The sequence below is a fragment of the Fundulus heteroclitus genome, unplaced genomic scaffold (assembly GCF_011125445.2).
Source record: "Fundulus heteroclitus isolate FHET01 unplaced genomic scaffold, MU-UCD_Fhet_4.1 scaffold_192, whole genome shotgun sequence".
In the NCBI taxonomy this organism is placed as follows: domain Eukaryota; kingdom Metazoa; phylum Chordata; class Actinopteri; order Cyprinodontiformes; family Fundulidae; genus Fundulus; species Fundulus heteroclitus.
The window spans coordinates 243,379-265,639 of NW_023396604.1; the positions used below are offsets into that span (position 1 = coordinate 243,379).

The 22,261-nt window shown below is 42.5% G+C and overlaps 1 protein-coding gene across 2 annotated transcripts; it reads right to left on the reverse strand.

Moving 5' to 3' along the window:
• Nucleotides 1-2,676: 2,676 nt before the first annotated feature.
• On the reverse strand, nt 2,677-22,253 carry acox1 (acyl-CoA oxidase 1, palmitoyl). 2 transcript variants are annotated; one of them, XM_036129615.1, is made up of 14 exons: nt 21,974-22,253; nt 20,321-20,480; nt 16,708-16,868; nt 15,048-15,155; nt 14,785-14,904; nt 14,590-14,705; nt 14,201-14,370; nt 12,173-12,335; nt 11,532-11,722; nt 10,117-10,296; nt 7,191-7,296; nt 6,701-6,844; nt 5,715-5,921; nt 2,677-4,652 (listed from the first exon to the last, which is right to left on the reverse strand). In XM_036129615.1, exons 1-14 carry the CDS (start codon nt 22,236-22,238, stop codon nt 4,602-4,604), a joined length of 2,142 nt encoding a protein of 713 aa, XP_035985508.1. In that variant the 5' UTR covers nt 22,239-22,253; the 3' UTR covers nt 2,677-4,601. The 2 variants fall into 2 exon arrangements, with proteins under 2 accessions (XP_035985508.1, XP_035985509.1); XM_036129616.1 differs by lacking the exon at nt 16,708-16,868 and adding an exon at nt 18,009-18,169.
• Nucleotides 22,254-22,261: the final 8 nt, after the last annotated feature.

A 22,261-nucleotide genomic window follows, 5' to 3' on the forward strand; every position in this document is an offset into this window, starting at 1 on the left:
CCTACACAAATATGCGCCGCGCAGCTTTTGGCCTCTGTTTACTTTCTGCTGCCGGGAAAGGCGGAAGCGTCATAGCTGTTGGCAACGTACACAAACGCTATCCACCCGACCAATAAGAAACAGCCGAATTTGGGCAAAACTAAAAATAAAAAGGACACTGCACAATGTGCAGAGGCGGGCCTTGCCGGCCCCGCCCCCTAGTGCCTGAAGCCCCGCCCCCTTGACCCCTCAAACCAGAAGAACTTCACCGGCAGAGCAGCAGCATGTCCAGCCCTCAGCCCATTATCAAGAGATAAACGTCACATTGTGTTTTTTGTTCGTTTGTTTTGTTTTTGCAAGATTTAAAACAGTTTTTTGCACACAAAAAAATAAATGAATAATAATAATAAAAAGATTTACGCTAATTTAAAATGTTTAATCAAGATAGCATTTTAGCAATACAGTTTAAAGCCACTTATTTCTCTACAAAGTCTGACTTGTAGAATGAAGACAAATTTCCATCTTATTAACATTGCTAAGAAATGCCTTTAATAGACACTGCATCCTGTAGAATACTGTACATCAATATTCGTTGGTTTTGCCATTATTTTGTAGTAAACACAAACTACAATGATCACATTCTGTCTACTAAAATGAGATGCAACATGTTAAAAGATACAGCCATATTTCTGTTACGGACAAGGCTTTTAAGACTACTACCAACACTGAAATTCTTAATTTTTTTTAATACTAGGTGTTTTTAATCCAAGTTAAAGCATGCGTATCGTTTCTGTCAATAATGAATTAGACCGAATTATTTTTGAATGAAAAAAAAAAAATCTAACAGTGATGCTGTATTGTTATTAAAGTCCTGGCTTTCACTCAAAATGGGTATATTTAAAGGTCATAGCATTTAAAATCATGCAAAGCTCCATTATCATAAAGTATAAAATATGTGTAAATCAAGGAGGCATACTGCTCCTTTGGTTTTCATATTACTTAAAAAAAAAATAAAAAAACTGATCCTACAATCGCTATTAAGCAGATTAGTAGAAATATTTTTATCACAGAACCACATCCTAAACCAAGTTGGCCACATATGCTCATTTTGTCCTTTTAATTCAACACTTTACAGAAACGATGTGCAAACATGTATACTACAGGTGTATATATATATATATATATATATATATATATTTATTTTTTTTTTTTTTTTCCTGGTGCTTTCAATGTGCACAATGTCTGGGGTGGGTGGGTGAAGGGGGGGGGGGGGACTTCCCATTAACTGGACCTGCATATGAGCAAGATGGAAAGTTGTTTGAGGTTTGTTTGTTTTACTAGCCCTGTGCCATCCAGGGCAGTGAGCCTTAACATCCACATCAAAAACAACCACAGATTAGCACATATAATTAAGAGCTGTATTATGTGTCAGAAACCGAGCCTATTATGTACAATGGTAATTGGGTGACAGTGATTTATGCATTTATTGTTGTAACACTCTCCTTTTTGGAATTGGTCAGGCTTTCCAGAGCTCAGCAACAACTAGCATAAAACGCTGCTGCTAGATTTTTAACCGGTGTAATAAAACATCCTCACATTTCTCCAACTTTGGCTTCCCGATCATGAACACATTTTTAAGTCTCTTAATAGTTTTGACGCTTCTCATCTATCTGAACTGCTTCGGTCGTATGCTCCATTGTGTTCCCTCACATCAGTAGACCAGATGTTTTTAGTGGTTCCACAGACGCGATGTAAACAGAGAGCTGACAGAACCCTTAGTTGCTCTCCTAAATTGCTGAATGCTTTGGACGTCAGACAGACTCCTTTGCTTAGGTCACATTCACCTCAACCCGATTTGAGATGCACGTCTTTTAGTAGAGCTGCACCGATCCAATACTCGGATCGTTTATCGGCTCCGATATTGACTAATTAGCTGGATCAGCTATCGGATGAATGACACCAATCCAGCAATGTTTTTTTTTTTTTTTTTATTAATTTCATAAACAGCAATACAGTTACGGCGATCTAGTCACTTCAATTCTATGTTTGCAAAACCGGTTGCATCATCACGCTGAGCACACACAGCAGCTAGTGATAAGCAAACAGAGCAGCGCGGAGCAAGTGGCTGACCGAGCCAAGTCTGCTATTTGGAAAAATTTCAAACTTCATACGACAAGTACGACTGCAACATGCAATATCTGTGATGTGAAAATTGCGAGGGGTGGTAATAAAAGTTGGTAAATTTGACCCAACAAACAGGGCAGTGTATACGGTTCATTTATTCGACAGTAGTATCGGCTCTGTATCGGCCGATATGCTTAGCCCTGGTATCGGATCGGATTAGAAAAAACTGAATCTGTGCATATCTATCTTTTAGTGATTTTATCAAGAGTCTTTACAGTGTAACTATTTCCTAATTGGATCAAGAACCTGCCTGTGATGCGTTTATGTCTGTGATGTGTTTACCTTTAATTCTCTAAGCTTTTGCTATTCATGTTTTAGCTGTACAGCATTTAGGTCACCTTTGCTGTTACTTTTAAGACGCTTCATAAATAAGGAGTTATGGTACAAAAACTGAAATCAATTTACCCAATCCTATTTCGACAGCAACAAGTTAAGTTGCGCAAAAGAAAAGTTAATTTTATCAGTGTGCGAATTGATCTTCATTAAAAAAAAAGCTTCAGAAAAAAAAACATGAATCATTAATTTTGTTTATTACATTGTTTTTGTTAAATGACACTACATTTTACATTTTAACACAAAATCATTCAATGAAAACACTTTGACAAAATCAAAGAAGTCAGAACATGACAATAATAGTTGTGCCCTTTTCACTCAAATCACAGGTTTAACAGCTTGTGAAAACACAAAAACCCTCGTGAACCAACAGCCTCACTTTGTTAGATAATAGAAGGAACATTTCTTCAGGCACATACTGATGCACAAATCAGCTTTACTGGTTACAGTGTGAGGCTTTAAAACTATCATTACAGTCCTAAAATTGTACAAAAATATTACGTCTTGTAGCTGCTTTCCTCCAAGTAGCAGTCTGATTGCTCAAGTAGTTTTAATTCTGTCTCTATAACCAAACTTTCAAGAAATCTTTGAAATGAAAACAAAACCAGGTGTGCATTAGTCTAATAGCTATTGTCTACCCACATTTGATTTAGTAGTAAGACAGAAAGAACAAAGCAAATCACAAGGCTTTTAGTATTTTAATAATCCAATTTAAAGTGTGTGTGCTGAAATGTGTCATGTTAGAAACAGCAGCTTTAAAAAAAAAAGAAGCTATCCAGAGGTGGACAAGGGTGCAACTCTTTCAAATGTCAACCCCACATGGTAGGGAGGGATAATACTCATGCACAGACTCTACGCTGCGCATAATATGTGGCTTTAGTCACCATTTGTCAGCGCCAGAAGTTCATAATGCGGCGTCTAAAGGATGCTTTTTATACGGGACATAGTTCACCTGGTAACAGAGGAAGTCCTCTGCCAACCAAAACATTCAGTAGCAACTAAATGCACATACTGTGATGTTAAAGCACAAAATCATACGTTATTTAAGTAAAAATGCAAAAGGGGCAGGTCTCTCAACAATAAAATTACAAATCAAAGTGCATGATTTCCTCCCCAACACGGTGACCAAGCTGATCACAGTTTAAGGAGGAAAGGAGGACACCTTCAGCAAGGAGAAAAAGGCTGAATCAACTGTTTTGAGCCGACATTGTCTGGGTGATGATGGTAACAAATCACCAGAGGTTTTGGTCTCATCGGTGCAGAGAACCAAATGCAAGTCAAGAGGGGGCGGGCCATTTCTTAAATCTCTTTTAAAAACACTTTCCTCCTGCGCTTTTAGTTCTTAGTGGGGTGTTTTTTTTTTTGTTGATCATATGTTGCTTTTATGTAGATTGTTTGCTTTCCTATTTTCTTATTTTCCTAATGTGTGATTTTCCATTATATTTTGCTTTTATCTGGACAGCTATTAGGCTTCCGTGTGTTTTTAGGCTATTGGAAATAAGGTTGGATTGGATTTTGGAAACAAATATTGCAGACGTCAGGCAGTATTTCTAGTTTAAATCCATTGTTAAACATAAGCAGCTTCCGTATTTCCTGGCTCATACACTTTATTCTGCGGACATCTGGCAACAAGAGAATTTAATGCAGCGTTTATAACGGAAATTGTAATCAGCAGGATTTAATAAAAACAGTAACTGCTTAATTGTTTTAACTCTTTAAGCCATTTATGTGGGTTTAAATTATTTATTTCTTCAATTTAAATATTAACCATTTATGTTTATTTAAAAAAAACATGCGTTGTTTCGGTTTCTGGCAATAAAAGAGATATACAGCCGATTTCTCCAACAAGGTTACTCATCACTCCACTGAGCATCCATTACACTCCAGTTACCTGCTGTGCACCAAAGCTTTTGTAGTGCGTGTTCAGTTAAACTTTACAGCAAAGAGAAAAACCAGAAGTGGTTGGAGTCCCACAGTCACGGGGAATACCCGTGGCATACCATAGGCATTCAAATCCATCATGGGGTTGATATTACAGGTCACTACAGGGAGATTTGTGCAAGGATAAAGGGTCCCAGATATGAGTTGGAAGTCCATTCACTAGCTTACAGTTTGGACCGCAGGGGCTTCAGGTACTTCTGGAAGGATTCGTGGACCTAAAGGAGAGAATAAGAGGATTCATGAAGGGAAGAATATCAAAATATCAATATATAAATATAAATCACACAAAAATGTTCCAGTCAGTTTATTTCCTCTGGCTACATTCTTCCTGCAATCTGTGCAACAAGTTCAATGCTACTGGATTTGGTCTGACTTTCACTTATGTTTTTCACCATCCTCCCTGATGGGCACAGAAGAGATTTATTTTTTTTACAGTGGGGGCAGCTTTGGCGTCATTTCAAAGTAAAATGTGAGTTTCGCTTAGAGGTCAACAGTTTAGCTGCTATTGCAGCCTGACAGTCGAAGCGCTGCCAGTAAAAGGAAATACTTTGTAGAAGCTACAGAAAGAGGAAGGGAAAGAATATTTTGTGTTTAGTAATCATATATCCAACGGTTTCATAATGGTTTTCTTTCACAAATCTCTTTCTTTTCACCACTCTTACATAAATAGCTTTGTGGGGTGCGCGGCTAATAGCTGTCCTGTCAACAAATTCCCCCTCGTCTGGTTGTGTGAGCCTTGTGGCTGCTTCTCTGATAAATGCTCTCCTTGCCAGGTCTCTTAGCGTAGGGGAAATGTCTTGGTTTGTAGGTGTGATATACTCCATTTCCAGATAAAAGATTGAAGAGTGCCCCGTTAAAGGGACTATAGGGGTTTAGGTGTATTAGAGAAAGGGCGACCGACTACAAATGGACGCCCCACTTTATGGATTCCTATTTATGGAAAATAATAAATACTGGGTTTCCTTCTCTTTTTACAAAGGAAATGCTGACATTGACATCGCCAAGTGCTGCATATCGACCTGAAAAATCCTTTAATATATCGCAAATTAAGCTAATACTTGGGTCAAAACTTACACGGTGCTGCTTTAGAGGAGTTTGAATACTCTTGCAATGCATTGTAAGTAATTTTTTATGTATTTATTACTAGTATCATTCTAAACCTTGACCCCTGCTGTGGTTCAGTCTGCAGTGCCAGGTACGGCCTCTACAGTTAGTTCAAGATTTAAATCGCTTCACTGCCCTATAAACGTCACAGAGTGTGGTGAGGGTTGTTTTACCTCCGTGGCGTTAAGCGGTGAGCGACGAGCCCACTCAAACATATGCTCATAGACGTTGCCGTCGTAGCGGCCCAGAACCGAGTTCAGCTTTTTGTCGTGGATGTCAAAGGCATCGACCAGTGCCACAACGTTGGGTCGGAGCTGGGACAGAAGCTCTTTCATGCGAACTGAAATCTGCAGTACCTGGGGAACGCTCACCAGTGCAGCCTGCAAGAAAGAAAAAAAGGTTTCACAGAATCAGAATCAGCTTTAATCGGCAAGTTTGACAAAACAAAGAGTTTGACTTCAGTTTCACTTAATGTAAAAGTCAAGTTTATTTTCTCGGCACATTTCAGCAGCAAAGCGGCTCAAAGTTATTGTGCAGACATTTGCAATATATCAATTTGAGTGGGAAATAAAGTTTTTTGGTTTTTCTAGTTGTTTTTTTGTAGATATGTATGTAAACATTATATTTACAAGAAGACAAGGTTGCATTAATGTGAAAATACGTGGTTGTCGATCCAGGCACTCTGACTGTCAAGTGTTCATCAGAGAGACAGCTGTGTAAACAGCGCTCTGTAGCGCCAACCTAAAAGTTCAAACAGTTTGTGTCCAGAATGTGTGGGCTCTGCAGAGATGTTAGCTGCCCTTTGCCTGACCTGCCACCTGTACAAGTCCTGGATGGAGGAAAAGTCAGCACTGATGATCCTGTCAGCAGACCTGATTGTTCTTAGCAGTCTGGACCGGTCCTGTTTTGTGCCTGAGCCGTACAATAAGTGATGGACGTGCACATCGCAAACTGAATAATGGCCTCGTATAAGACGGCCAGCAGCTCATTCTCACAACAAAACGTATCTAGCTTTCCACCGTAAAGGTCAACAGATCAAAAGTAACTATTACACCAAGTCTTCAGGAGCTTACTCTGAGACGGGATCAAACAGTGGACTGGGCTAATGAACATCACAGGTTACCACAGGGTAGTCTCCACACAGGAGAGCTTAACTTACCAGCAGGAAGTCCCCAGAGTTCTTGGTGATGCCATGCATGGCATAGAGCAGAGCCAGGGTTGACAGCACAGAGTGTATGGCTGTGTCCCCAACCCCCTTCAGCTTGTCATTAAACACTTTCACCACAACATAGTGGCAGTGGGCCTGAAGGGAGACAATGGTAAGAGAACAAGTAAATACTATGGACCATTCAGAGCAATAAATGCAGCAGTTGCTGTGCGATAGAAAACATTTAGAGTTGGAAAGGCCTATTAAAGGGATCAGCATCAGTCTCTACACTGACCCCTCCCCCCGCACAAAAACAAACAAAATAGCAAAATATCTTAACACCACAATCAACAACGCATTGGTTCCTAATATAATGTAAGATACGAAAAATGTAGTTTATGTGTGAAAACATATCTGTAAAAGCAGCTTATTGAAGTTGTTTCCAAATTAAAAGGTGAATTCCCTTTAATTTAACTTCAAAGTGACACAGAAACAAACTTACATCCGAGGCTCTGACGAGGTCGATGGCGCTGTTGTTCCAGGCATCCTCCTGTGACTTCCTGCGCTGCAGCTCCTGCTGGATGCTTTTTGCTGCCATCTCAACAAGACTGCACACACACACACACACACACACACACACACACACACACACACACACACACACACACACCCTGGTTTAAAATACAAAGTGAGGACCGAGCCTCGACTTCCACTCATTCTTAAGCCTTTCTACGGCCTAACCCTAACCTTTACGGTAGATACATCACACTAACCTAAACCAAATTGACACATTAATCCTAAACCTAGCCCCTAGACAAGAAAAAAAGTAAGGACAAAAAAAAGGTCCTCACTTTACTAGTAAAATGAGCACAAAATGTTCTTGCTCAGCTACAAGTACAAGAACACACACACACCCTCCATCAATGGGTTGTTCTAGTGAACTACAAACAGATACAGTGCCTTGCAAAGATGGACACAAATCTTTCACTTTTTGTCATTTTACAACAAATTTTATAAACCATAATGTATTTGTTGGGAGTTTATGTTAGGCCAACACAAAGAAGCACATTGGTATGAAGTGGAGGGTTCCTAATCAGTAACTACACTCCGTCACGGCTCTCTGCCTAAAATGACCCGACCAGGCAATGACTGCATCAACAAGTGAAGAAGACAAGAGCAACTCTGGAGGAGCTGCAATGATCCACAGATCAGGTGGGAGAATCAGCCGAATATTATTAGTCATGCACTCCACAGATCTGGCTTTTATGGAAGAATGAGCTCTATTATAGAAAGAGATCCAAAGGAAGTCTAATTTATATTTTACCAAAAAACATGCAGAGGAAACATGGGAGGGGCACTGGTCAGATGAGACCAACATGTAACTCTTTAAGCTCCAAAGGCTTTGTGTTGTGGAAATCACTCCACGGGGGTGGCAGCATTATGCTGTGGGATTACTTTTCCTAAGCAGTGGTAGGACAGTTAGTCAAGAGTGATGTGAGGATGGATGGAGCTGAATGCTGGGCTGTCCAGGAAGAAAAGATCTTGGTGGCTGTAAAAGACAGGAGATGGGGGCAGATGTTCACCTCCCAGTAGATAATGTCCATCCAGTCTATGTGAGCTTGAGCTACTTTGAGAAGCAGGACAGACAAAGCATTCAGTCTCTAGGTGCACAGCTGAGAAACACCCGAAACCAGCAGCTGAGTCACTCACTCAGGAAGTGAGTGACTCAGGCCACACTTTGCAGAAATGTAAAGGTAGAACGCTACGGATCCTTTTCTGTCCACTTCACAGCTATACACTGCTTTGTGTTGGTCAATCAAAGACAATCCAACAGCAAACACAGCACAGCACCATCCGAGCTCCACCTTTGTGCCAACCCATAGCCATGTCTGACAAACACAGGCTTCTAGAATGGTCTCTGGAGACAATCTCAAGCACTTTTCAATGACTCTTTGCACTATAAAGAACCATAACATCAGAAAATATCGGCTTCCCCAAAGTTTCTTACAGCTCTTATGAAATGACAGAATCTTAATAAAGATCCAACAGGACCAGACAAAAGACTTCCTCCGGGCTTTTATTCATCTGCCATCTGAACGTGGTACACCACATTTCGTCTCCTTCCAACAGACTGACTCTTTGTCCTCGCCACAGCTGATACTCACAGCAAATGGATTTAGACATGACTAAAGTGGGCAGCATGCAGTGATGTAATCGGTAATGGATATCATCTTACTCAGAGAAACTAATACAGGCAGAACCACGGGTGAGAGCCCAGAACTACTGACTGAAGCCGACACTGATGCAGACAAATTAAATAGCATCATATGGAAGAAACATATTACAAAGGGCCGACTTTTATCCCTTCGCCAGTTATTAGGTAGAAATAAACATCTATCGAATGCCACATTATGATGTCAATATGAGCTGCACTCCACGCAGATGTTGGTTTTTGATGTGCGCCATATGGCTCACCTCTCAGGGCAGTATATGCATGCCTTTAGTTTTGCCCTTACCAACCTTTCTATTACCGTATTTTTCGGACTATAATTCACACTTTTTTTTAATAGTTTGGCCGATCCTGCGACGTATAGTCAGGTGCGACTTATATATAAATTTTAAATGGTAATAAATATTGAGCAACATGAACCAAGGAGTAAATACTACCGCCTATAGCCACAAGAGGGCTCTCTATGCTTACAAAAACTATATGCTGCTCCTGTGCAACTTAAAAATTTAATAAAAACATTAACTTATAGACAACAAAGACTGAACACACGTATGTTGTTTCACCGTTTCAATACGCATTTACGCAGCGGAGCGTTGCATGATGCAGCTCAAAGGGAGAGCTCAGACCGCAACAGAACCCTGTTATCGGGCCGTCCGTGAAGCTAATAACAGCTAGCGCTAGCTTACAGGTCCGCTGTCCAGGCGTTTTCTAACTTTGCTGACGCACGTCAGCTTAATCTTGCTCTCAAACATCCGTGTTGTACTGTTAGCTTAGCACGTAGCACCGCTATTTTCAGGGTGTAGTTTCAGCGTAACGGGCTGTTCCACTGAAATGCACTGGCTAATTCACCCCATTCATCCTCCCAGGTATGTTCCATATTATTCAGCTGGTTGTGGATGCAGCTGTGTAATTTAATACATTGGCAATTTATTAAATTGCCGTTTTTACTCGTGGATTGTGTGAAATACATTACTAAATAAATGCGTATAGTCCGGTGCAACTTATATATGTTTTTTTGCTCTTCATGACAAATTTTTTGACTGATGCGACTTATATTCTGGAGCGACTTATTCTAAATTTCTAAACTATGGTGTCCAAATGTTACTGAAGTTATTCTGTGATTGTGAAAGGATTACGCCATGGACAGAGCTTCCCCTGATCCAAGGGGGTTTTGTTGTGAGCTGAGGCTTCCACTTACATGGCCGCTCGCTGTTTGTAGACCTCCACCAGGCTGCTCAGGTCGTTGATGTCCACCACGGGGGGTCTGGCGGCCACGGCGTGCGGCTGCACCCTCCTGTCCTGCGACTCGTTCAGATATGACACAATGCCGCTCAGCTGCTGGCCTTCTTTGGCCTGCCGGTAGCTCTTCACCAGATACCTGCACACATGAATATTGTAGATGCTCACACACAAGGATTGTGAAGCTCAAAAATACATCCAGGAGATCCTGAAGCAAGATGGTCTTAATAAGACATTCTGTGGCACATTTTTATGCTTTTATTGTGTCTAAGGACTGTTGTTTTCTTAATCGGTGTCTGATCTGTCCAGGTGAAGGGACGGTTTAGTGTTACAGCATCAAACGCTGATATTCAGCACCACACGAGAAATACTAAATTAAAGGCTGTTTGGAGAAACACCCAACATAGCTGAAAGCCACTGGTGTCTACATGAGGACAACTGCACACCATTCAGGTCTGTGGTTCTTTTTCAGAGAGCACTGCAAACCGTGTATCCTGTTTCATTCCCTCCCATTCACTACAGCTTTTGTTCTTTCTCTGTGAACACCATGTTCAGGTATGAGCTAAACACCAGTGGGGACATTTCTGGAACTGCGGGTCCTCACTGGCAAACAAAGCCCCTGGAAAAGACCGAAAATCATCCGGGAGCTTTCTGAAACTGATCTGCTGACCTTTCCAGAGCTAAGGACCCAAAGCCGCCACCATCATGAAGCACATCCTCATGTTTGTTATGACTGAGGGTGGAGCAGTCCGTGTCTCCACCAGTTCCTGTGTAACCGTAAACTGCTGTGTGGCTGCATGTTGACTAGGGATGCACCGGTATGGAAATATCATCATCAGACATCGATGTCTGATATTACTTTGCTTCTTATGTCCCATAACTGATATTTACCGATGTGCGTATGTATATATAAATGTACCAACACACATTTACATTTCTGGGATGACCAAAACTTGCACAATTTTGTACCGACTGAAAACAATGCAGAGGTTTTTAATGTGGGCTATAATCTAGACTTACATGATGCTTTTCGTATATCTTCCATTTATACCGTGAAAAATGACCACAATGCTCACATTGCCTCTCTGCTTCATTTAAAAAACCCAAGATCCCGGCTGCAATGTGTTACTGTCACTGTCACATGTCCTAAAAAATATATAAATGAATAAATAAATAGAATGACCACCCCATCCCCTGCCCCTCTCGAAACACTGGCGCAAAGAGCAACTGGATGGAAATAAACAGATTGTTAGTATCAGCCCAGTTTTACCTGTCGGGCCGATACCGATGTGTTAAAAAATGACTGACACTGGCCGACATATCCTGACTGGCTGGGAGCGTCATGGCTGTGCATTAGGCTGAGCGGCACGTCACCTTGCAGTCTGCAGCATCATGACCGTGTTCTCGCCCTCGTAGGTGCAGGTCGGCGTAAACTCAACATAAATATCTGGCAAGGCGCTGCTGCGGGAGTAGCCGTGGCCGCCGCACGACATGCGGCACACTTCAATGGCAGAGTTGGTTTCCCAAGTGGTGAAGGCCTTCAGGCCCGCGGAGAGGGCATGGAGCTGTAGGATGGGAGGGAAAACAAGGTCACGGAGATTCAGCTTACGATCAACAATTATTCAATACTTGAAAGACACCCAGAGCTGCTTAATGGTCCTCTGCTTTGTTTTCCTGCCCATCTCTAATGCAGGGAGTGCACTCTGCACCATTCCCAAGGCTATTCTAACACAAAGAGCCAGACTTGAATTGGTTTATCTTATTTTCCCACACCGATACCATTTACATTTCATTGAAATCAGCTTTGAAGCCTTTGCATAGTTACGGTAATTGTCCCCACAGTATAAATTTGCCTCCATTCTTGCAAAGGCACAACAGGTTTTTTTGTTGTATGTCAACTAAAAAAAAGTGGCTGACTAACTATAATATCTGAGTACCGACAGTCAAACAGAGATCAGTACTTTCTTTGAATGAAAGGGTTCGTTTTGAAGAGCCGTTCCACAACAGGTCCGTACCTCTGGCAGCTGGCTGAAGTCCCCCTGGTTGATGTCTTCAGAGATGCGGTGGTATATCTCCGTCATATACTGGCCAACAAACGTGAAAGCATAGGCCATGGCCAGCAGAGGAAAGAGCTTGTACTGCTGCGTCTGATAGTCCAGGATCTGAGGCTCTGGCTCTCTGCAGGTTGGTAACACACGGGTTAGACATTTCCTCGCAGGAGGACGTAGCAGATCAGACCACTAGAAAACCACAGCAGTTTTCACTTCCTGCTTGAAAATTGATCCAGAGCAGATCCCCTTTTTCAATGTTAACAGTCTTATCCCAGCGTGATCCAAAGATGGGGACCGCTCAGTCGCCCGAGGACCTGTCTAGACTGAAATCATGACTGGGCCAACAAGTGGCTCTGAGGCATTCAGATTTGCCTTTCAGGACAGCAGAGAGTCAGTAGGTCCAGATCCAAGCTGCTGTCTGGTGCTGCGAGTTGGCTAATTCCAGCGTGGTTCTGAAGGCTGTAAACACCGTCTTTCCAACTCTCCCCTTCCAGATTAAAGTCAGAGACTACAACCTGAATTAGGTCATAAAACCTTCCCTTTAGGCTCCTGAGAGGCCTATAACCTCCTGATAGCTCTGAGGGTTTTCTCAGATTAGTGTAATTCTGCATGTTCTGTAGAGTTTCTGTTTGTTTTGTTGGATAATTTTTGCATTATTAATATTGTTGTTTCATCCGTTTTTGTTTAGCAGTAGTGAACCAATATTAGCTGATTCATTTTGTGATTGTTTCATTTATTGGCCCTCGTCAATCTTTCTGTTCTGATGTAGTGATTCATGTTTGCATTGATCGCAAAGAAATTCTAATCATGACACATCCAGAAATATTTATTTTTCCTGAAAAGGTTTGCTTTCCTTTTCAGATTCTGTTCAGGCCATCTGTGAGACTAGTTAAAATAGTTAAACGTAGTTTAACTGTGCTGCATGGATTACATAACATTACATTTACAAGTTGACCAACTTTCTATTCCATTAGTGAAGCCAGCAGAGTATTTATGTCAACTATTAGGGTTGCAGGGATCCTACCACTGTTCATCAAGAAAATAACTTAAGGTTCCTACAGATTTTTAATTTCAAACTTCTGGACTTTTTCTACACATGAATTTCTAGTTTGTACAATAGTATAAAATATTCACCCTGCACTGCTATTTATAGGTTCTACTATAGATTCCACAAATCATGAACACAATGCTTAAATTGGCTTTCCGTTTTCAGACTTTGATATTTCACTGTTCTGTTGGCATCTGGACTAACTTAGACCGGCTTTATTTCTCAAGCCTATTACCCAAATAACAACTCACGTTTCAAACTATAATTGCCATCACTTAAAGCACAATTTCTGAACTTTAGCGTATTAAGTAATATTAAAATTTCCATCCCTCTAAAAACATGAAAATGAGACATACCATGGGAAAATTCTAAAGATTTTCCATCTTCAAATTTATTTCCCCAGAACTGGAAAACGATCCAAACACTTCCCTTCTTTTCTGGACTTTTCAAACAGAAGAGGAACTCTGAAATCTTTTTGAGCACATATGGTTTTGAGGTTGGAAACCCAACTTTTGTGTGTGTGAATAATAGGTTAAGTCAGGGGTCACCAACATGGGGCCCACAGGTACCAGGTAGCCCTCCAGGACCACATTATGGTGTCCTCAAGTCTGTTAAAAAATAGCACAACCCTCCTGTGAGCTGCATCTAAAATCTTATGTTATTTAGTTGCTCTTCCTTTTTAAATCATACTTGTACTTACGTAGATTCAAAATGAATTAAAAATTTTTTTTTGTTTTGTTTATATTACATAAAGTTAAGGTGAGCTCTGACTCTTTAGTTCAAAGGTCAGTACAGGTAGCCCTTCATATGACACAGAACCAATGAAGTAGCTCTGTTTCTAAAAGGTTGGTGACCCCTGGGTTAAATAAACGTAAAGCGAGTTCTGCCTCATTCTACGTGAACCCACTGAGGCCCATTCTGTGCGGCAGCTTGAGCTGACTGACCCCGGCCGGATCTCAGACTGGTGACGGACGGCGCTGTAGCGGATGGCGATGGTGCAGGACTTGGAGAGGGCCCGAGCCGACTCCCCGACAATCATTGAGCGCACAAACACCATGGTGCCGTAGGTCAGCTTGGAACTGGGTGGCTTCACGTAGGTCCCGTCTGGCTCCACCTGGTGGCGACACAATGTCACGTCAGAACCGCTCTGAATGGCCCAGAATTTCTACACCTTATAAATCCCTACGGTTAATCTCCTTACAGAATCCTGATATGATGGAAACGGTTTATCTGAGGTTATATCTCCACAGCTCTTTAATGCTGGCCTAGTGTGTAAACGTTCATTTTATCATCTCCTCAGTAAGATAACCGGGTTCTAAAGTAGTCATCTTACCTTTGAATACTTCATCAACATGTTCTCTCGAGGAATCCTCACGTTCTCCAATTTCAGGAATCCATTATCAACCTCATTAAAGCCGAACTTGGGGCCAATATCACCAACAACAATACCTGTGGGTGACAACCAGATAAGTAAATAGCAACGAGTGACAGGATTGTGTTATACCGGCCCCCCAGAGAGCGCGTCTACCTGGCAGAGGTTCATGGGTGGTCATGTCACGGATGGGGACGATGAAGGCGTGCAGACCGTGGCGATTTCCCAGACTGTAAAGCTGGGCTAGGACGATGGCGTGGTTAGAGGTCTTCCCAACTGGAACGGCAGAGACGGAGAGAGGATCATTCCCGTTCTGTCCCGCTGTCGGAGTTACAGGAACTCCCCCCGTTTGATCGCAGGAATGCCACCAGCATGCATATTAGTGACTTCTGAAAGCGGAGACGCGGCATTGGGCTTACGTCCTCCAGGCCACCACTTGATGGAGCTGACGGTGGGACTGTTCAGCACGAACTCCTGCGTGGCGGGGTCGTACGTGGCCGTGGTCTCCAGCCCTCTGAGGTGCGTGCCTGCATTCAGGCGTCACCGCAAAGCCCGCCAGGCGCACACAGCCCGCATGTGGGGAGGACACGCAGAGACACAAGGGTTAGGAGAACAGCAACGTGCCGACACGTTCTACAACTACAGTTACACAGAAATAAAATGATATATAACTGGGTAACAACCTGCTCAGGCCACGACTTTAAATTCTCCCACATGTTGTATCAGAGTCAATTTCAATATAAAAAGCCAGTTCTGTTTTTTTTTATTTATTCATTTATACTAAAGACACAAAGGAGTATAGCATCTTGTAGTGTTTGACAGATCTCAACACATCGCTAACATTCATTCAGTGAAATGAACGCCACGCCCCGGCATGCTGTCTGAGCTGCTCTGCAGACAAACTCACGTCCCAACAACTCTTAAAAAGCCACAGGGTGAAGGAGGGGGAGAGAAGGCTCGACTAAAGCGGGAACAGACGCAGGCGAGGGGTCGCACTAACAGCTAGTTGGTATTCTAGAGGGGCAGCCGTAAAATTGAAGGGAAGAAGCACACCTTCGGTTTTTAGTAGCTGTGGATAGAGGCATGTCCGCTTCAGAAACTTAAAGCTGGATTGTTCTCATGTGGGGCAGAGAACACAAGCCGTCACACGTTAGAATGACTCTGTGAGTCAGTGTAAGCCCCGAAACGTCTAACAGCCGTCCCCGAACTAAAAAGCTTAGCCCCTGCCCGTTTTCAGCTGCTTCTGGAGAGCGATGCTACTTTAGGTGCCTTACAGCATAGAGCTGGACGATGATTCAATGACAATATATATCAATTAATAGACGTATATCGATGATAGAAAAAAAGGGTCAATAAAAAGTTTAATAGAAGAACAGTTTTCTTTCCTTTTGCATTGTAGCCTATCATGTAGATTAATACTAGTCATTACATCCATCCAACCAATCACAGACCGAGAAACGCTCCGTCACCAAGCTCCGCCCCCTTCAAAGAGTTCAGAGAGCACATGTTCTATTTCATTTTTTAAATACTTGCAGTTTTGGTAAAAAGTTGGTTGAATAAAGGGTTGAGTTTGAATTTAGTGTTTGTGTGTCTCTATCTAAAAATAAGTTGCTAAGCAACAGCATAAAATAGCCAGGGCTGCACTTAAAATATATGTTTTGGATTTGTTGATAATTATCGATCAATATCATTTCTATTTCATCTATATGCTTTTTTTTCCTATATCGTCCAGCCCTATGCTCTGGGTGGTCACAGCCTGATTAAATGATGCTCAGTATTGTTAACAGGATTTACAGTTTTCTTTATTTTATCTTCTAAGACCCAACCTTGCGAACATCCCGAGAGTGGGAAGTGTTCAAAGATCGTTAAATATCAAAGCAAAAAAAACGGCTTTTTGTCAAGATACCTGCAGCAAACTGCAGGTCGGATCAGACCCAAACTCTTAAACACCAACTCTGATGTCATGGAGACTTAGCATCTTAGGCCCACCGAGAATCATCCCATATTTAGAGCCATCTAACCAGACAGTGGCCTGTGAAAACAAGCGTGGCGACTTAGGCGGGTCTGTTTTCATTTTACCGTGGCCGATCTCGGTCTGAGCGTAGGTGCCGATGATCTCCAGGTTCCAGGCGGGCATGAAGAAACGGTCCATTTGAGCTGGGGTGGCCTGGTTGAGCAGGGTGGGCAGGAACATCGCCAAGTGAAGGTCCAAGGGCGATGGCCTGCCGGGGTGCACACAACTTGGCCACGCAAGACAGAGAAAGAGAAGCAGGGGGGAAGGGGGGGGGTTGATGTGGACAGATATCAGCGATGGACAGAAGCCGTCCCATGGAAAGTTTAAACAGGTGAATAAGAGAAAAAGAATCAAATGTTTTTATCCCCAGAGGAGGGATGTGAATGATTGGCGGGGGGGGAACAGAGGGGTTGTGAAAGCAGACAGCAGGGGGGAGACGTGACAAAGACAAAACAGCTTGTGAGCATCACATGCATATTGGGATAGTTGATTCAAGCATTCAAGTGTCATTTATCATTTATGAAACTGTTCGCCTTTGCTCTCCATATAAAATTATCTTCAGCATGTATAGAATTACACAATGCGGATTGTGCTTAGTTTGGGTCAGGACTTTGGTCTAGAGTGGTCCTGAAGCAAACCAACAGCGTTAGAAAACCCCAGGTCGTCAGTCCAAAGCGTGGAAGAGCAGCCGCTCCTGTTCTTCTCCATTCTGTCATAGAAGCAGGCAGGAGGGCCGCTCTGGCCTACTTTCAGCCATTCAGATTAAAAACGCCTCGCTGGCCTCCCCCGCTCACACAATGCCGCCTGTTCACTTCCTAAACCCCGCGATTCCTGGACTCCCAGGATCCCAGCCGCCGATCCAAGGACGGGGCTGAGCTTATTCGTACGAATCATTTGAAGCTTTTCCATGATTTGTGAGAGATGGAAATCAATTATGACACACATTGATCAGAATACACATGAGCGCCATCATTGGTGGATGATTATAATAGGGAAATGTGAGAGCAAGGAGGGTGAAAGTTGTGCTAAATGGTGAGGTGAGTGGGTTTAAGGAAACCTAATGCTAGAAGTTAGTTATCCGTAAAGCAGGATTATGTTAGCTCTACAACGGATGAATTTCAGGACTCTATGTGGCTGGACGACCATCCATCATGTTAAGGCTCTAATTAGCCATTCTCCACGACATGATTCAGATCTGTCAAACACACAAGAACCTCCCATTTCTCCCCGTGGCACTAAGCTATTGTCTATAATATCGTTGCACTACCAGGTTTTGCCTTTTAACCTTACACAAAAAGCCATTTTCTGTCCGAGGGCCTCGTGAATCTATGAAGTAAATGATTATGTTTGCGCGTCCAGGACTGACCGTGACCCAGCTCAGTTTGGGCATATGTGCCCACAGCCTGGAAGGACTCTGCCAGAGACAGCCACTTGTTGGCCTGCTGAGGGTCGCACAGGCTGCGCAGGCTCGGGAGGAACATGGTAAAGTGCAGCCCCAGGGCTTCGTGCTGGTTGCCTTGAGCCATTCTGGGTGAACGGGAGTTGAAGCTCAGATTCACTTTTTGTCCAATCAACAGACAACACACACATCCCCTGATATTAAAAGGAGTCCGCTGTGAAGCTAAAGTCAGGCTTTGACCAACGTTATTCCCGTCTGATGTGGAAAGCCATTAAACATGGCCCCCGCCACTCTGTGAGTTTAACATGCCAGCTGCTAAAGTTGTACAGGAGACGGAGGAAAACAGGGCGCATCCCACTTACTGAGTCTGATAGTCTGGCCCGGTCTGCGCCCGCTGATGATGCAATGACGGCTGTGATGCGATATATTGTGCAGCTCTATATTACAGTAGAAGCCTTACCACAGTTCTCATGAACCTTCCCACATTTTTCAGGTTGCAACCACAGACCTAATGTATTTAACACCGAGGGTGAGAGTCCGTCTGGGTATAGGGGCTCTCAAACTTTTCATGGCCAGGGACCCCTTATTAGCAGCAGTCATTTTTCCAAGGTTCCTATTAGATTCCGCTGATAGTATTTTTAAAACATCCTTTTGTATTCTTAAATACATTCGGAATTATGTATGTTTTTTAAAAATATATATTAAAAACACCTAATATTAGAGATTTGGTGGAGATTAGACACCAAACCCGACGTAACTGTTGTCATACTTCCTAATTTTAGCTGATTTGGCTTTTACCTTACTTGATGAAGTGGACGCAGTTAAATATTTGTCACATTGTGCTCTGGAGGAGCTGCAGAGATCCACAACTGAGGTGGAGAGTCTGCTGACAGGATCACTGTTGGTTAAACCTCCATAAATCATGCCATGACCAGAGGTCTGCTAGAAGAGAGCCATTCCTAAATACAGCTGCAGGACGTCACATATGCAGTTTGCAAATATGTGACAGAAGGTGCTTGGGTCAGATGAAAAAGAAAATACTTTTTTTTTTGGCCAACATTGAAATGCTACATGCGGCTGTAAGGTAAGACCCGCTGTGAAACGTGGTGCTGGCAGCAGCAGGCTGTGGGTATCCTGCAGCAAGGACATGAAAAGCAGGTCAGAGTTGAAGTGAAGATGGATTTAAGTATTACTAAAGCTTTATTTAACCAGGAAAGTAAGCAGTCTCTTTTTCAGGGGAGACCTGGATGCAGCTGAATACAGGGTAGCTGTAGGCTGCAGAAGACTGAGGTGAAGCTCCGCCTTCCTGCACATCAACGGACCTAAGCATACAACCTGAGACACACTGGAATGGACTAGATCTGTATTCATGTGTTGCAATGGACTGACCACAATCTAGACCTAAATTAAACTGTGTCAATGCTTGAGAACTGAAGTTTATGGATCATCTTCATCCGATCTGTCTCAGCTTGAGCCTTTTTGCAACAAAATAAATATATAATGGACGGCGTTTTCAGTCTCTTCGTGTGTAAAGGTGACAGAGACACACCCTGAAAGACTGCGAGCTGAAACTGCACCACAACGCTGACGGCACGCTTTTCTGATTTGCATCTTATCTTCCGTCCACTCTGACGACCATGCACCACTTTATGTTGGTCTATAAGGTCCCAAATAAAGCACATTAGCGTCTGTGGTTGTAACATGACTTATGTGAAAAAGCTCAATCCTTTAGCCGGGCATTGCATGAACTGCACCACTCTTGACTGTATTAAGTATTATAAGCTGGCAGCCTGTACAGCCTTTGCCCCACTCATAATCTCTTCTGAACTTTGTTCAGACCGTGTTTGCTTGTTTTAACCCACAGAAGACTCCAAGGACCTTTTTTTTTTTTTTTTATTCACCCGTGTGAAACCTTCCATGTCAGATTCAAGCAACAGTTTGACCACTAAGTGTTTTATCGGAGCTGCTGGACATCTGCAGCCAACCTTCTGACTTACGTGATAAAACCTCCTGCCTAAAGCTCAACCTGCAGTTTTATACAGCAGTAATATAAAGTACAGTCAGGGTAGAGCTCAGCACACTGTGATCCTGTCTATAAAACCAGCAGACCACTCATTTTTCAAAGAATTTCCCTAAATAGACTTGGCTACGAACAGCCCTGAGCTTTTTAGTGTAACGATTAAACGGTGAGTGTAACTCTGGCATCGTGTTCTTGCAGGTTGTCGGGGCCGCGTGCCAGCGAGCCGTTTTGCCCGCGTCACTTCTCCCTCTCTGCGTACCTCTTGTAGTAATAGATCTCCTCCGGGTCTGCGATGCCATACTCTCGGAGCTTCAGGACCATCTGGGCACTTTTTCGGACCGCCTGGTCATAGCGCTCACTGCGAGACAGGAAGTTTGGGTCCTCCTCGTTGAAGTCTGGGTCGCTGAAAACCAGCGACTCTACACAAGACACAAAATATAAAAACTTTACGTCCTACGTGTTATCAAGGCAGAATTTATTCAATAGGCGAGTGGAGGAAATTATTAGTAGGAAAGCCATATTTTGTAATAAATCACGCTCATACAAAAGCTGTACTGTGGCGCACTAAGCGCCTTTTTTACTTTTCCAAATAAGCCATTTGTTTACAGTAAACTTCAGACAGTTAAAAGTTTGCATTTACTTTTTAACTGAACAACAGCTGACATTGCTATTTTCTAAAGTGGATGCAGATATTTTAAAATTTTATTTGATTGAGTTGTTTTGTTTCCCCGGGTGTCGGTTTAAAAAAAAATTAATAATTTTAATTTGCCCGAGAGTTAAAAATGTTCTACTTTCCTTTTGGCATTAATTAGGGATCTGTCTAATATCATAACTGGACTTTTTGTCTGGTTTTGTTCTCTTTCCCATTCAGTACCTCAGCAGATAGTCCCAATAACCAGCTAATATCGTCATATTCGTGTTAGCGATAAGCACAAAGGAAATACAATCTGCATCAACTCAAAAAATGTATTATCGGGCTTAAATAGCGAGTCTTTATCCCACAATTGCTTAAGTATAACTATCAAAAACATAATAACAAGAAGAAGAAGTGTCACAATTATTTTCACTTATTTTGTGACATGTTAGCAAAAGCAATTGTATTTATTTGTTGTCATTAAAAGCAACTAAAACTTTTTGTACTTTTTGTTTCATAATTTGAGATTTCTAAATTTCTTTCCCACATGCTGATTCCCATTTTGATTAACGATGATTTTTTTTATTATTAAAATGTTTTATTTAAGAAGCCATAAAAGAGAAACTTGTGCTGCAGACCCTTGGATGAGGAGGTAATGATTTTAGATCCAACAGGAATTTAATCCTTATCCTCATATCTGAGTCCCTGACGCCAGTCTGATTCATAGAAACAGTGAAGTCAAGTCCCTGAATCGACTCAAACTTTCTGGTAAATAACAGTAAAAAAAAAAAAAGTGACATTTAGATCTAAACGCTGTACTTTGATATTACATGTCACTCCACCCAGGTTTCCTCAGGTTGGGTTCATCCAGGATGCAGAACACAAAGGTAATCATGGACTTGACATCTCGCTAATGAATAAACCTGGACACAACAAATCATTCCTCATTTCTTGCTGTACTACTGGTTTAGCCTGGCCTACTTTAGTAAAAATGACTGGTGGATAAAACTAAAGCCGATTTTTCCCCCGAAACATGCTCGATCACCGTGACATGAGAAGCCATATAAACAGGACTTTGCATGGGACCTATAGGAGGAAGTATTTCACAACACTTGAAAAGGACACACAGCTGGAACTTAGGATACGGTTAAGGAAAATGTTAGCAAGCTCTGCAGAAACAGTTCGCTTAAATTACTCTGGCAACTTCTCCTCACACGAAATAAGATTAATATGCACAACAGCAGCTATTCAAAACTAAATACGACATTTGAAGCTGACCAATTTCTCGTCTTCTTTTGGTCTTCTCCAGGCCGCCGTCCAAAATGTACGTCAGCTTTTCGACGTCAAACGACGCCTCTTGGCGCTCTCGTGCGATGTCGGGATTCATGGCTCTGCTGGCAGAGCGAAACCCAGGTGTCTGGGCACAGAAAAGAAGCGAAAAGGGGCTCGAATAGCTAGCAACCCTCCAGTAACCCGATGGATCCCCGGCGATGCCCTTTCTGCGCAGCCGCAGAGAGGCGCGCACAGGAAAGTTACGTGACATATATCCCGGAAGTGCTGCTGTTT

Coding starts and splice junctions, on each gene's coding strand:
- acox1 (XM_036129615.1), bottom strand. CDS start 22,238: ATGTCACGTAACTTTCCTGTGCGCGCCTCTCTGCGGCTGCGCAGAAAG. Junction 15,156..16,707: donor TCAGACCGAGATCGGCCACG/GTAAAATGAAAA, acceptor GCCTGAATGCAG/GCACGCACCTCAGAGGGCTG. Junction 12,336..14,200: donor CAGTCTGAGATCCGGCCGGG/GTCAGTCAGCTC, acceptor ACCAACCTGCAG/AGAGCCAGAGCCTCAGATCC.